The 16,720-nt window shown below is 37.9% G+C and overlaps 1 protein-coding gene across 1 annotated transcript in view; it reads left to right on the top strand.

Annotated features, from left to right (window-relative positions):
* The first annotated feature begins 1,857 nt into the window (after positions 1 to 1,857).
* Positions 1,858 to 16,720, top strand: part of camk2a (calcium/calmodulin-dependent protein kinase II alpha) — a 51,615-nt gene continuing 36,752 nt past the window's right edge. The window contains exons 1-4 of the mRNA XM_016267565.1: positions 1,858 to 2,151; positions 3,406 to 3,500; positions 14,954 to 15,013; positions 16,033 to 16,087. Coding sequence (XP_016123051.1) covers positions 2,090 to 2,151; positions 3,406 to 3,500; positions 14,954 to 15,013; positions 16,033 to 16,087 — 272 coding nt within the window. The 5' untranslated portion in view covers positions 1,858 to 2,089. The remainder of the gene's footprint in view (positions 2,152 to 3,405; positions 3,501 to 14,953; positions 15,014 to 16,032; positions 16,088 to 16,720) is intronic.

Here is a 16,720-nt window from a genome sequence, read left to right as displayed (position 1 = left end):
ACCCACTAGAGGACGTTGGGCCCTCAGGCCACCCTTATGAAGCCGGTTTCTAATTGTTTGGTCAGAGACATTCACACCAGCGGCCTGCTGGAGGTCATTTTGTAGGGCTCTGGCAGTGCTCATCCTGATCCTCCTTGCACAAAGGAGCAGATACAGGTCCTGCTGATGGGTTAAGGACCTTCTATGGCCTTGACCAGCTCTCCTAGAGTAACTGCTTGTCTCCTGGATTCTCCTCCATGCTCTTGAGACTGTGCTGGGAGACACAGCAAACCTTCTGGCAATGGCACGTATTGATGTGTCATCCTGGAGAAGTTGGGCTGCCTGTGCAACCTCTGTAGGGTCCAGGTATCGCCTCATGCTACCAGTAGTGACACTGAAATGCAAAACTAGTGAAAAACAATCAGAAAAGGAGTAGGGAAAAAATGTCCACCTATAAAACCATTCCTGAGGCGCCCGGGGAGCAGTTCGGGGTTTGGTGCCTTGCTCAAGGGCACCTCAGTCGTGGTATTGAAGTACAATAGTAATATATTTCATAATTTCTTCAAGTTAAACCAAACTCTAATTTTATCGGTTTGTGGTGAAGATCTGTGAGTTTCAGTGTGTGTGTAATGGTAGTTCTGTCAGGACCACTATCGTCAAAATGATAGATACTTAGCATAAAGTTTGGTTTGGCGGTATGGTTCTGTTCTGGGCAAAAAACCTCCCTGCCCATCCATGCAGCCTGTCATGAATGAGCAGGGAGAGCAGCAATAATAACCCCCCAGGGTTAACAGCACAGAACCAGGCAGATACCATTAATGTACTCAATGATATTTAAGTGTAACACTTTATTCAAGATAAAGGAGTCTGATTAGCAAGGAATATCAGAAAGCTAAGTCCTGACTGTGGCAAAAGGTGGAGCTGGGGATGGAGGAGGGTAATTTGCGCCGAAGCAAGCTGAAAAGCTGCCGAATAATACCGAATACAGCTTATATAGGAATGCCGCGATAGGTGTTGTATTCCTATAGGTAGATGTGATCAGCTGAGAATCAGCTGATGCAAGCTTGACTCACGTGACCTGCCAGAACTAACGCTAAAGCTTAATTTTTTGTGTAAAGCTGGTAAAGTGACTCTCAAAGTAGCTCTGGAGTAGCTCTGGAGACGTTTACATGGTCATGTCTCATATATTGAGACGCAGATGCTGGAATCACGTATGAGTGTCACGTGTGTTTGAGTTTGTGTATTAGACAAAACTATACCATTCATTTACACAGAGACACGCTGAACATGCAGAGTTATTAGATACATGCACTGACTGGCTGTTGTTGCATTTATGTCTGCTGTTAGATGAATCCATAGAGTAACAATGTCCAGAGCTTAACACCGTTATCGACATAAATTTTATCCGATCTCAATATATCGTCTATCACCCAGCCTTATTCAGTCGGGACTCTCATAGATGCCCCTGGTCCCTAACCTGTCCCTAATGAGCCTGTAAGGCCTATCAGCCACTTTGGGTAAATTGTCCATTGATTCTTTTCTATTATTTTCTCTATAGATATAGAAAAAGACAGACATCATTAAATCCACATGCAAGGGAATTTCTACTAATAGCAATAGGCAATAACAGGCCATCCCAATGTGTAAAAATCTATGCTGCAATGCTTGCGTTTGAATGAAAGGACTTTGACTGAATACGAATATAAAAAAGTACTGTAGGCTTTGTTTCATCCGAAAGCATTTAAAATAGCTATTTTGGCCATCTCTTCATACAGTATATGCAGACTGCTGTGAAGTAACAGTGTGATGCACACTGAAAGTGTGTGGGTGTGTTTTACTGTCTGCATGGCTTCATGTGTGTGAGCATGTGAGGAGAGGAGGAGGATGCGGCTGCCATGGTAACGAGGGCTGTGTATGGAGGACAGCAGCCAGTCGCAGGCAGCCACAGAAAGATCTATCCTTTTTTCCTCATTCCACTTCCACTTTACCGATATAGAAAACGATCTCCAGACCAGGCGTTTGATCGCGCTCCTGTCCCTCCTGCCTGACGCTTCAAACGCTTCACCTCACAACACTCTCATCAGACGCAGGAAACGCACGCATCTCCAGGATGGCAACCATCACCTGCACGCGCTTCACAGAGGAATACCAGCTTTTTGAGGAACTGGGAAAGTAAGTTCTAATCGCTGCATTTCTTTAAAATGATGTGAAGGTATGCTTGAGCTGCACAATGGCCCGAAATGTTATTTTCATTCCAATGCAATGCTTTTGTAACATATCAGCTCAAGTTAAGAGCGTTAGAACTGCCAGACAGCTTGTCCATTAAAGAATAAGGACAACGTAGCTGGAAAATATCCCCGATAGATAGAACTGAAAACCCACTATGAGTTTCATCTGAAAGTGGTTGTGAGGCAAATCTGGTAGGGTTTGGTTTGAATGTAGCATAATATGAAATCACTGTATGTGTAGAAATGATCAGTATGTCCTAACTTAAGAAGGCACATAACGCAACTTGCATTACATAACAAGCACTGGGTGGAGGAGATGCACAGAGGAAATGACTTAAAAGTTCTGCGGCGAGTGATTCCAACATTATGCCATTAACGGTGCATTAAAACAATCTCATGCTTTCAGAGAGAGGGAAAAAAAATCACAATGTGGAGTATTAGCACAATCATCTTCATTAAATATAGTCATAGTTGCAGTAACAACAAAAATAGATTTTTAAATTTCTTGATCTGTAAGAAGATACATTATGCATGTATGTATGTATGTATGAGTTTATATATATATATATATATATATATATATATATATATATATATATATATACACACACACACACACACAAATATGTAGTGTGTATATCTCAAGACACCTTACAGTACAATACAATGAAATGAGCCAGCTTATAATTATGAATAATTACGTTCATAAATGTTACACACTTAAATTTAGATACCTGTACGTTGACGCACATAGTGCCAGTAACAATGCTGTCAAATGTTGAGGCAGAAGTACAAAAAAATCTGCTTGCTTCCCTCTTTCCATCCACCCACTCTGTACTACAGCATTTTTTTTCCTGAGCGAGTGCACTGTATACTTGTTTTCTTGATTTGAGAGCATGTAACACCTCTACAGAGATGGGTCTTCAACTCCATCTGGCCTTGTGCCCACTGCTCTACTCCCACACACACCCTCATACTGAACACACACACACACACAGTCTTTTTCTGTGGGCAGTCAAACCGCTTACATAATTGCATTTGTGGGTGGCAATTCAATTCAGACATTGAAATATTGCATAATCCAATATATTACTGCCTGCCTAGCAGGTAAACCTGCGTCTTTTTCTTGAAGTTTACATTCACAGTGCACTAAATGTTCAACATACAGACCTTGCTTCCATGTTCTTCTGGTTTTTAGGGGAGCCTTTTCTGTGGTGCGGAGATGTTTGAAAGTTCTCTCAGGGCAAGAGTATGCTGCAAAGATCATCAACACAAAGAAGCTGTCTACTCGGGGTAGGTGCACAGATCAGTCCAACAAACAGTTCAAATGCTATAATAATGCCATCAAGGTTGGGAATTGTAAGCAATCATTAGGGACTACAGAACATCAGCAGTGGACTCAATTTATAGTTGATTTATTGCTGTAGTCAATCTTAAGCCCCCATTTACAAAACTGGTGACTTTTATTTGTTTGTAGGCTCATGTCATAGCTATGTATCTCATGTGAGAGGTGAATTACCTCATTAATTAGTCATTAATAAGTCTGTAAAGAACAAAAATGTTACTTTTGAGGACCAAGTCAAACATAATTTTACCTTTTAACAATCACTCCTTTTCATTTGTGACAAATACGTGGGCGATTTTAGATATGACATTCACTTATGACGACTAGTGAATGCTGTGTTGAGGTTAAGAGCAAATTCAGTATAAAAACCTCTAAGTGCCCAAATACAGCCGTTGTGCCGTTATTAACGTCTGACATGTTAGATTATATAAGTAGGAATTGTCAGAGATAAGGCGGAATTTGAAATTGAACGTCAGTTCAATCATAGTGAATGTTGTTTTGCAATGTGGGTCTAAATGCTGTTTCATTTCTCATTGTGATTGGAAAATAAGCTGAAAATAACTGAACTGGAGGATTCATATGAGAAAACAAAAAACAAATATACAGCTGGATTATGATGGACTACTATGTATGCATTTGTCATTTAAAAAAAAAGAAATTTCCTTACAAATGGTGATTGTTGTATGATTGTCATAGCTGAAAAAGGAAGGTTTTTCCCCCCCTGGAAGCTGATATTGTAAAAGCTGAAAGTCAAGTAGAGCAGTAGGAGGCAGTGATATACCCTGAAGGCAGCCGCACACCTCCTACACCATGTTGCCAGGCACACATCTTGTTATATGCTTCAAATAGTAGCTACTGTACTTGCATTGTTGTTTTAATGGGTTTTTAAACAATGCAGTGTGCATGCGATCCATCATCGCAGCTAACAGGTTTTCTGTCAGTCTGTCAAAAGCCGACCAATTCAATCACATTATGTGTTTTTTTTATTACTTCATAATAGTAATGCGTATTCTGAGAACAGACATTTCTATTCTATTCCATTCCATTCCATTCTATTCTATATATTTCAATAGACCAGTTTCTGTGTATGTGAAAAGGTAGTAACATTTGGTGAGAAAATAATGTGAGATTTCCAGAAGAAGAAATGACAAACCATTCTTCTTTTTTTCTATTCAGTACACGGCCAAAAATGTTGGCATCCTTGCACAATTTCTTCCAAAAAACTGTTGAAATTAAAACATTTGTTATCCATATATGTAAGTGTGCAGTTGAACAAAAAAAAAAAAAAAAAAAGCACAAATTCCACAGAAAAATCCTAAAATTGCCTGGTCAATATTATTGACATCTTCTAGAGGTAGTTAAAAATAATTAGATTTCATTTTTTTTTTTTTTTTTACTTTGCAACTGAACTTTCTTGTAGCAAGATGAAAGTGCCTGCAGTATAATAATCATGCATTCAACCAGTCTGAATAGAGAAAATGACTCATTCTCCTGTTTGTGTTACTGTGTACCGCAATGAGCATGAACAAAAGAAAGAAAACCAGAGAACTATCTGAGGTCATGCACAAGATTGTAGCCAACCACGGACAACCTCAAAGCTACAAGTGAGATCTCCAGAGATCTCGATATTCCTCTTTCCACCATGCTTCATGTTAGCAAGATGTTTAGGGCTCATGGCATTGTAGCCAACAGCACTTGACATGGCCACATAAGAAGACTTGATAGAAGATCGCAGTGAGGGACCATTCGAATTGTGGAGAAAGCAGATTGAAGATGACCTTCAGACACAAGGTATGACCGTTTCTTGCACCAGCGCACTCACCCAGCAACTTGCATCATCTGTCAAAATCTCAAAGAAAGGGAGTTATGTGGTAAGAGAAATCCATGAGGACCCCACCGACTGACATAAGAAAGCCAGATTGCAATTTGCCAGAACATGACAAAATACTTATAGAAGAATGTCCTGAGGGAAGATGGGTAAACCATACCATCTCTATATTTAAAGAAAACTAAATTAAGCCTTCTAACAAAAGAACACCTTCCCTACAGTCAAACATGGAGGTGGTTCAGTGATGTTTTGTGGTTGCTTTGTTGCCTTTGCCTTCAACGTGTGCAGGGCTTGAATTTCTGTGCGGGAATATCTACACATTACCGCAGGTTCTGCGCTCATATCGCGGGAAATTCCCATAAGCCTTTCAGCTTGAAAGATGATCGGGACAGATGATGGAATGTATCATTTACAAGTGATTTACTTACCAATTTTAACATTCAAGCACAAGAAGACAGAAAAGTCAATACAGGAAATACAGTACTGGTGCACTCTCTGGGACTATTAGATCTGTGCACAAAGTATTAAAGAGACAGCAGCCTAAATAAACCTGCTGCAGTCTGGTTCATTAATGTTTATTTATACAGTAAAGACTGTCCAGTGTTATTTTACAGTTAAATACATTTCTGTAGTATTTTTGTACCTGGATATTACTGTTTTTTTAATCTTGCTGTTGTATTTATTTGTGCAATTGCTTGTTATTTATTTGTTCTTATTTTATTACTGACTGTTTGCCTGTCTTTTTTAGTTAAGATAAATTCACTTCAGAGTTTGAAATCAAAATTTCTTATGCTGTCTGCAAGCTATTGTCAGAACGGGTGTCAGAAAGCTTGGTCTCCATCAAAAGTCTTCTACAAATCTTCTAGTATCTTTTAGTTCATCCTAAATGCACTTCAAAAAGCACCCAGGCAGACACAATTCTGGATTGTTCTGAAGTGGACAGCAATGAGTCTATATCTAAATCACGTTGAAATCTTGTGGAGAGGCCCGAAAACTGCAGTTATGGGAAGGCATCAATTTAATATGGGAGAACTTGATTTGCACAAGAAGAGTGGGCCAAACCTACAGCACAGAGGTGCAGAAAACTCATTGATGGTTTTAGGAAGGGCTTGATTATATGAATATTGCTGTTCTATCAAATATTAAATCTGTGTCTATAATTTTCTCAATGCCATTTTGTTCTGAATCAAAATCAAAGGTCCTGTAATACTGAAATAAAAAGTTGGAGAAGAAATATTTTGTCATTTTTAGGTAAAAATGTGGGTAATTGGGGAAAAAAAGTGCAAGGGTGCCAATATTTTTGGACACAACATGGTGAATTTACAGAGGCTTAAATCAAAGATTTCACATAAATACATGTAGGCAATGAAATTCAGATCAAGGTAAGTTTCAGTAATGAGGCACAATATGGTCAACATAAAGTATTTAGTTGACTGAAAGTGTTGGATTACTAACTGGATATCATGGGGAAGCCTGGGCAGTTGCTGCAGTGGTTAGTGAAGGTAAACCAGTCCTCGAAGTTGCCTGCCAGGGATTTTATGACAAGTTAAGATGTAACTCTTCCTCTCTCATGTACCTTATCAAACCACTAGTACTGTAAAACTCGTTCATACACTCTAGCAGTTGTAGCATAGACTGTCAAAAATGATTTATGACTATGTCAGTCATGCAGTTTGTTCAGATCTGTTCTATCTGTAGAGCAACTATTAAATGAATTGAACATTTTGATTTTGTGTTAACACTTTAGTTTAGGGGCCAATTCACACCATTAACAAGTTGCTTATAAACATGCCCATTATTAACATATTGGCTGTTTATTAGTACTTATAAAACACATATTCTGCATGACCATATTCTACCCAAAACTGGTTTCACTTCTTGTTTTTGTAAACTCAGATGAAATCCTGGAGGTAACTATGCATTAAAAAAGTTATTTTGTCTTACTTTCATCTCTGTACTAGTCTGAATATTCTTGGAACTTTTCATTATAGCTGATGTCAAGTCGCTGCCTCCTTAAGATGAATCACTTTGTTGCATTCCTCATTTGTAAGAAAGAGAAAGCATCAGCTACATAAATGTAAATGTAGTGAGAAGTATGTATGTGTCAGAGGAAAAGTGTCATCTACTGGTGTTCACAGGATCACACTTCAGATAACAAATCAAACTCTTTGGGTGTTTTTTTTTAAACTTTATATGTAAAGAGTTCAATTGAGAATTCAAATGTACAGGGAGTGTCACTAAAAGGTTAATGCTCTATTGTGTTGGCAAATACACCAAACCCAACCCTAAACCTACCCGACAGTGTTAACGAATGCAATAGTGATACAAAAACATATTCACTGATGTAGCCGTGTTGTTTTGTCGAACTGCAGGTTCACAGTATTTGTACCGGAGCGCTTCACTTCACAAGAGCAATGCCGTATCACGTGATCTACTGAACAAACCTACTGCGTTAGAAAACCCATACATATAAAGTTGTATATGTGACGCTAGCGTTCATAAGTATCAGTTTTCAAATCTCACAGCATGTTATAATATTGTGCAAGGAACTGTGCGAAAATGAATCTTTCTTAAAGGGGTCATGAACTGAGAAGCCAAAATCTTTTGACATGTAAGAGGTAATTGTACTATAAAAAACATCCTGTACGTTTCAGAACTCAAAACTTTGTAAAGAACAGTTAAATATGAAAACAGTTTATATTGAAGCCAGTCTGCCAAAATGACAGATTTTGGAATGTACCACTCTATGATGTAATAGTGTGGATAAGCACCGCCTTCTACATCGCTGCCTGTTTAAACCCGCCCACTGATTCGTGCATGTAGTGTTTACGAGAGAGGCAAACGCACAGGTCTACGCAGAAACCAAAGATGAAGATGCTCCGAATACAAGACGCTGTGCAGTGCCAAGCTGTGGGAAAAACAGTCTTTGCATTGCCTTCCTTCTGATCCCAACATTAGGAAAGAGTGGATTAACTTTTTTTTTAATGAAGATGCAGGCCACATCAGTAACACAACGGTGTTGTGTTTGCGGAATGATGTATGCTAAAAGCACACGTCCAGTTTTGTGTGAGTGAAGGAAATCCGCTTGGTAGGGGAGAGATTCGTCCTCGCACACATGGATCGCGTAACATTATGCGCTCTCGACATTGCCATTAAGATCACACTATAGAAACCGCCTAAAATGAGAAATTTACTAAAAACAAGCCTATGGCAAGACATCTGGTACGGGGGGCACCTGGGGTGGCCAGCCAAATTTCAGGGGGGGGCCGGTGCCACCCCTGGCCACCACATAGACACGCCCCTGCTTCCGAGTCTACAATCCGCCACACCTATTCCAACAAAGTGTTCTTAAGGGGTTAAAACAGGACAGAAAATGGCCTATTACTTCTGAATTATAATGTTTTTGATGTAAAAATATTGATAACATAATAAGTGGACCCCAGAGAACAGTACAAAATAAAAAACAAAGGCAGTTCATGACCTCTTTAATCGAAACTCTGGGCTTGTAAACCATACTTTGTGTGAAAAGGAATAAAAGCTGTCTGACTTTTACTGCCTCTAGTGTTCATTCCAACTGGAAACTGCTGTGATTTCGTACATATAGGTATGTTTTTTGAGTTTTGCAAAAATGAAGGTGGAATGTATTTTCAATGAGCCTGGGCAGCAACCAGGCAGTTATCCCCACCTTTAAAGCCATTCAAATTGGATCTATCTAATATAGATCGTAATCCTCAAATAGAAATCAACAGTCTGCTCTGATTTGCCAGCTGACCCAGTGCATTGTGATTGGCCGAACACCGCAAGCACGCGTCGGAAATATAACACCCCTTACCATAAGGGTGTTATATTTCCGAGCTTCATCTTTCAAAATAAATGTAAAGACAGAGCCCGAAAGGGGAACAGAACAGAGTCGCGTGACAGACACAGTGATGAAGCTGGTCTCTCTCGCTCTCTCTCTCACACACACACACACGATGCGCAAAACTCCGCATTTGAACAGTCAATAGCAAATACTTAAACTAAAACTAAGAACAAAACAGTAGCTGATTCAGAAGCGCCAGATTGTCATAGCAAAGTCAGAATGACCTCCTCTCCTAGGTTCACGAAACGGTCGTCCATAAAATGCATTGCTGTTCTGTTGTAAGTAATCTTAAAGATTCCTAAATCCCCCTACTTTCTGGAAGGTCAAATAAAGTGCTTTTGCTTTCGCCTAGAAACACACAGCGTCTTCCTGACATGCTGCTTCAACACTAACTGCGGTTACTGAAACCACTCTGTCTTTCTTTGCGTGCACATTTGGCCCGCATTATGCTAATATTTCCACATAGTGAGGTAGATATGTGGGGGCGTGTTAGAACGAGCCGTTTTAGGGGGGCGTGGCAGAGTCTTAACTTTGATAAAGAATATCTCTTTGGTTTTGAGACTTTAGTCTTTGCAACTTCAGGGATCTTATCTATGCACAATCAGCTTGTAACACTCCAAAGAGAAAGGAAAACTTGAAATCGCATCATATGACCCCTTTAACTGACTTGGGGTTCGAATCCCTGCTGAGACAGGAGGCCCCCCGGGTAGGTGTGAGTGTGTTTGTTATATCCCTGTGATGGACTGATCAATCAATTAAGGGTGTTATTACATTTGGCCCAAGATAGCAGCATCCCCACAACCCTACATAGGACAAGCGGCTCAGATAATGGATGGATTTAAGACAGCCTATTGTAATGGTATGATGAGACTGTACAACATTTGGCAAACAAGTCTTTAAGATTTTTAAGTAACACTTTATTTTGATAGTCCACTTTAGATACTCTTCTATCTACAGGTAACTTTGCCACTGCATGTCAACTAGCAGTCATTAGAATATCAGTAGACTGATCTGCTCACATTGTATTTTGATGGTCCCCAACCAAGCGGCAACCTCCCCCTCTCTCTCGTGAAGCCAACAAGGAAGTGACTTAAACTGTAATTCATCAACTGGCCGCTAGAGGCTGGCTGCAAAAGGGAGTCAATCCCATAGACTCCCCATGTTAAAATGGCCAACTTTACAGCAGAAAAAAACACGTTTACAACATGGTTCAAAAAATTATTTTGGTCTATATAGCAAATTTTGCCCTTCATTTCAACTCGTCCGTTTAAATTATATTAAGCCTTAAAGTTCTGCATAATTAAGGGCGTGGCCACTTGAGTGACAGGTGGATTGCCGCTGCTGTCACCACCGGCTAGCTAGGTGGGCGTGGCTTCAGCAACCTGCTCCCGCCTCTTTGCCCATTTTCGATTATCCGTGAGTGATGCGCGGTGACGCTCTGCCAAGATGGCGACGGCCGTCTCCACCCACTTTTTAGCTTCAAAAACGCTCTTCGGAAATCTACGGGTGACGTCACGGACACTACGTCCATGTTTTTATACAGTCTATGTCCCCAACACACATTCTACTGACTATAAGTACCTTGACAAGTACAGGTCAACTTATTCTACTAACCCTAACCCAACAGTCTACTAGTACTCTAATGAGAGTGAGATGCAGTTACTTATAGTTAGTAGATTTTTGTACTTGTAGGTTATTCTGTTATTTATTTATGTTAACTTCCTGTCTGACCGAAGGATCAGTGAAAATGTAAAAGTTGCATTTATCTGATCATATAATGTTGAGAGGTTATAGATAAATTGCTGCTTTATTTTCAGATGACTGAGAACTATTTAAAAAGTGGCAACACTATTATAGGCAACAGAATGGAGTCAAAAGTATATGCTGGCATGGATTCTAACTATTATAACGCTCCGTCTACTGTCACATCATGTCAAAATCAAATAGAGCCCATTGTAATCAAAAGACACCGTCTGCACTGATTATATCGCAGCAAGTTGTTGACAGTAAACAGATACCCCCATTCTATTTATGACATATACTACACACTTACTCTACTTTCAACAACAGGACAAATAAAAGTGGTAAGATTTATCATAAAGCTGATATTTTTTGAATCATTCACTTTGATATGTCCAGTGTAGACAATCTTAAAAGAGGGCATTTTTCCTTGCTCCAGTCACTTTTTACTTAACTGGGCATTTAGGACAAGACATGATCTAAAATGTTGTTAAGTAATGCTTAATAAAATACTATGCTGTTTTTAATTTAATAAAAAAAAAAAAATCAATCAAATCCAGATCAGATTCAGGATGATGATCAAAACATATACAGAGTAGATCGAATCCATCAACACTCCCAAAGCTTCACAGTCCTATTGGTATAATAGGATCAATGTTTCCTGGATCAATGTTTCATTCAGTTATGATTTATGTTATTTAATGTTTGATGATCACGGTAGCTGACATATGCACAATCTCTTGTTTCTGTCTTCTTTGCTTGTTTTTGGATCCAGAGATTCTTTACTATTTCAGAAGATATGTAATAGCGCCCCCTATCGTATAACAGTTAAAACACGGATTGCCTGAAAATTCTGTCAGTGCCAGGGAAGGTCACCTGGTCCAGGGGTAATATCCGATCTCATATTCACCCAAATTATTCAGCGGTGTGTTTCCCAAAAGTGTTAGCCAACTATGTTTTGACATTACCAACATAGTTTTATGATTCGGTGCTTTCTGAATCCATAGTTCCAACAAGCCTTCACAAATAGTCTGCCAATGGGAGAGAAAGTGGCGATAAACAATGGACTGTAGAATTTTATATTGATGTAACAATACTGTATACTGGTGCTAAATACCATTTGAAAAATCATTCAGCCTGTTAAATTCTGAGAGTTTGAGTGGTTAAATGTGACATTGTGTCTAGTCCTGGTAGTCATTTAGATTGCTTGGCCAAATTCAAGTGAACACAACATACAAAGGACGTTTGTACACATTCCAAGTTTATGTCATCTGTGAACAAAATGTGAACAACTTACTAAGCTGAGCCACAGCATCCACAGTGGAGCTTGTTAAATGCAATTTGGTGAGCACAGAGCTCTAAAAACAGAGCCAGTTAAAGGAGAACGCACAGCCATATGCGCTGCACAGACTCCCTACAGGCTGGCACACACCAGTGATACCACAGCCAAAACACTGCAGATTTCAAGTTAAATAAAATACTACAGTAAGTCCTTCCGACAAAAGAAAAGCTAACTGGTGCAGCACTGTTCTGATGCTGCCTCAGGTATTTGGCACATTCCTGAACTAGCATGAAATATTAATGAAAATGAAAAATACAGTGGACATATCCAGGGATTAACATTTTGTGCCAAACCAAAATAAAATTCTATTATATATTGTATTTGGGATATTTTAGATAATATTTTGGACATTTAATTGAGAAATAGGTTTTAGGAGTTACAATTTAGTTCATCTTTGCCTGGCTTTAGGAAAACTGTAATGAGAGCATCTGTGAGGCTTGATTGTAATTCAGATTATTCATAAAAATAATTAAACATGCTAATAAGCAGTGAGGTCAATTGTGAGGAGAACGTTTTGTAGAACTCGACACAGAAACCATCTGACTCTGGGGCCTTATTATACTGCATGTAGCTTTAATTGATTCCACCATTTCTTGAGATTGTGGAGATTTTTCTAGGTTCCTCCTTTTATCTTGCTTAATGCTGAGCATATTTACCTTTAGCAAACATTTCTGCATAGGTAAATCATCTTGAGGGAATTATAATGTGTATAAATATGAGTAGTATTTTTGAAAAGCACAGTTAATTTCACGGGAATCCACTGTTTTCTCTTGGGGTGTTTTCCAAATATTGGGTATATGCTGAGAAGCTGCTGTTGGCCTATATTACAAATATTTAAAATCAGTGTTGGGGAAAGTAACGGTAACACTTTATTTCGATAGTCCACTTTAGACATTCTATTAACATTAAGTAACTTTGCAACTACATGTCAACTAGCAGTTAGTAGAGTATTAGTAGACTGTCTGCTTAATATCTTCTAACACTTTCTTTGTCAACTTATTCTACTAACCCTAAACCTACCCTAAGTCTACTCTGAGAGTTAGTAGACATGTAGTTGCAAATTAATGAGAATTAGTTGACATGTAGTTGACATGTAGTTACAAAGTTACTTATAGTTAGTAGAATGTCTAAAGTGGACTATCGAAATAAAGTGTAACCAAAGTAACTTTTAAACGTAACGCATTACAATATTGCGTTACCCCATAAAAAAGTAACTAATTGTGTTACTTAGTTACTTTTTGTGGAAAGTAATGCATTACGTTACTTTTGCATTACTTTTCTCACCTGAGCTGGGCTTGATTATTTATTTTTAATAACAAAAAAATATATATTTTTGGCAACTGAAAAGGCCATTTCACACCAAAAGTTAAATTAATAAGCCTCGGGCTAAAAGAAGAGCCTCTGCCTCTGCACTTCACTTCCAGTTTCTCTCAACATGTGAAGAGCTGTCAGTCAATAAATGGGAAAACAAAGTAACTTGTGTTACTTATTTGAAAAAGTAACTCTTTACAATTTCTTGAAAATGTAAAATTAATGGGTTGCTTTACTAGTTACTTGGGGAAAAAGTTATCTAATTATGTAACACGTGTTACTTGTCATGCGTTACCCCCAACACTGTTTAAAATATGGCTGAATGAGGGTGAATTCTCATCAACCCAGGGTAATAACTGATTACATGTAATCTCGATTACATAATCAGATTTAAAAAGTGCTAACACTTTATTTTAAGGTGTCCTTGTTACACGTTACATGTACTTACTAGGACACCTTAAAATAAAGTGTAACCAAAAAAGTAAGTACTTGTAACTGGATTGTATTACATTTTAAAATGCTTATAATCAGATTACAGTTACTTTTTATGGATTACATGATTACATTTTATTCACACAATGGAAAAACACTGAACTGTGCTATTTTGGGACACCATGAATATATTAAAAAAAAGTATTTAGTCACCACTTGTAGTACACTTGAGTGTACTAGTGTATGAAAGATGGGTTCAAGTGTACTACAAGTGGTAACTAAATAAAAACAATTTAAATATAGAGATAGTATCTTTATATAATTCATATTCATGGTGTCCCAAAATAGCACAGCTGAGTACACTTTGTTGATCTTAAGTTTAGCTTAAGAAGTACTAAATAATCAGTTTTAGTATATTAAGTACAAAATTAGGGCGCGAAAATAGAGCACTTTAAGTATATTATGGACATGCACTTTTTTCGACCTGGGATATATGGTACACAAAAATACCATTCAAGGAAATGTTGCCAATAATGTAGAAACCTGTGCTGCATTTAAGATGCTAAGATGTTGTTCATATGTGTTGGAATAGCCAATGTCTTACATATTGTGCAATGGATTTTAAAGCTTTTAATGCAAGTGGCTTTGAATTTTGGCTTATGTAGTAGCCTATGTTGAAGTGGTGTCACCTAGTGAAATTATTAAAATAAATACTGCACTTGGTGATTTGAATGAAGAAACTCCATTTTCATGGGATGCATATTTTATGTTTTTCACAGCATAGTAAAAACAGCTGTTTGCTCATGTACTGTTTTGTATTTTCTATTTTGAATGTTGAAAACATTCAAAAATATATGTGAAAAATCTGTTATTATATATATTCTAGATCACCAGAAGCTGGACAGGGAGGCTAGGATCTGCAGACTGCTGAAGCACTCCAATATTGGTAAGTTCACCACACACACACACACACACACACACACACACACACAAACACAAAACGTTTACTTAGCTATCTAAATGAGGTGAACTTGTGTTTATATAAAGCTAATTATAAATATAGCTGGCATTAATGAACAAAGCAATCTGGTGACTAGTAGTATTATTTTAGGCCAAACTATTTAGACATTATAAGTCATTTTTCTGGTTTCATTTTACTAGCCTCTAACGGCTCAGGTGCCCTCTGGGTATGACCAAGTTTCAATATGCCAAAGTCTTGCCAAACAGTTACAGGAAATACAGAATTGTTCAATTAGGTTAGTAATATCAGAACTTCCAGTTGGCTATCAATGCTTTTGGGAAACACACTCCTGTTTGGTATATCGAAAAGCTTTTGATAGCTTTTGGTCAGCATGGTCTGCACCATTTTCAGTTTTGAGCCAAATCTGTTGACAATCTGAGGAATTCTCTAGAAGGAAAATGGCAATGTGCTGCAGTAGCATCAACAACATCAACATCACATTTGACACTAAAATTGCTCAAGTTGATATTTAAACCCTCCTTAATCAATGTGCTAACCTTTTACCATACATTTCAATGGACTGCCATATATTGCAATGCAGAAGTAGTGGGAGAATAACAACTAGATAGAAAGTCACAGTTACCTTTTTTATTTTTATTCAGTGGCGGAAATGTGCTTCCGTGCATATCTGATAATCAGTTAAATTAATAAAATTTATTTTGCAAAGTTTTTTCCAGGAGCCTCTTGAGGTGCCTACCAATCAGGCAAATGCTTAAAGCTTAAAGCTCTGTTCTCAGTTCAGAGGTGAATCTGTGCTCTTATTTGAAAAAAGTTTGTAGCAAATCTGTTGGGAAGAACAATCCCAGAAAGAGTTAAAGTGTGAGTACTTGCAAGGCAATGGACTGTAAACGTCAGAAAACAATAATGAAACAAAAATGACTTTATAATCATGTTATCTCTTTTTTTCTTCTCCATCCAAACCACAAATGGCAATCCTTCACCAGTGCGGCTGCATGACAGCATCTCAGAGGAAGGTCACCATTACCTCATCTTTGACTTGTAAGTTTCTCTGACCAACCATACCAGATAAAAAGCAACTTACTGTACTGTACTATAATACTCTACAAACCATGAACTGAAATACTGCTGTAGGTTAACAAAGGCCCAAATGAGTAAAAAACATGATTTGTTTTTAGAAATGAATAAATACTTTTGCTTTCCTCTGCTAATGTCAGGTTTTGTGGGGGAAAAGGTAATAAAGGGTAATTTATTTTGCAATAGCGTGGGTGGATACAATAGATATCTTTCTTCATATTGAAATAATTACAGTACCTACTGTATGACACCTTCATAAAACCATTGTCTTATTAAAATTGCTAGATGTTGAAAAGAGATATAAGGGTGTCTCTTCAACTTCAAGCATTTTAGTCTCCCAGGGATTTTTATTAGAACTAACAGATTTCAGCTTCTGGTGACACTTTATTTTAATGTGTCCTTGTTACAGTTTAATTACATTTAAGTACTGAGTAATATTAATTAACAAATGCTTTTTATAGGTTTAGAGTTTGTTTTATTCTTGGAATTACACAATTTACTGTTAATACTATAGTAAATATGTGTAATATATGTAACAAAGTAAAATAAAGTGTTAGGCAGTGGTTTTTGTGTGTGTGTGTGTGTGTGTGTGTGTGT

Source organism: Sinocyclocheilus grahami, unplaced genomic scaffold (genome assembly GCF_001515645.1).
Source record: "Sinocyclocheilus grahami isolate Dianchi unplaced genomic scaffold, SAMN03320097.WGS_v1.1 scaffold39.1, whole genome shotgun sequence".
NCBI lineage: Eukaryota > Metazoa > Chordata > Actinopteri > Cypriniformes > Cyprinidae > Sinocyclocheilus > Sinocyclocheilus grahami.
This window is presented reverse-complemented; position numbering and strand designations above follow the sequence as displayed.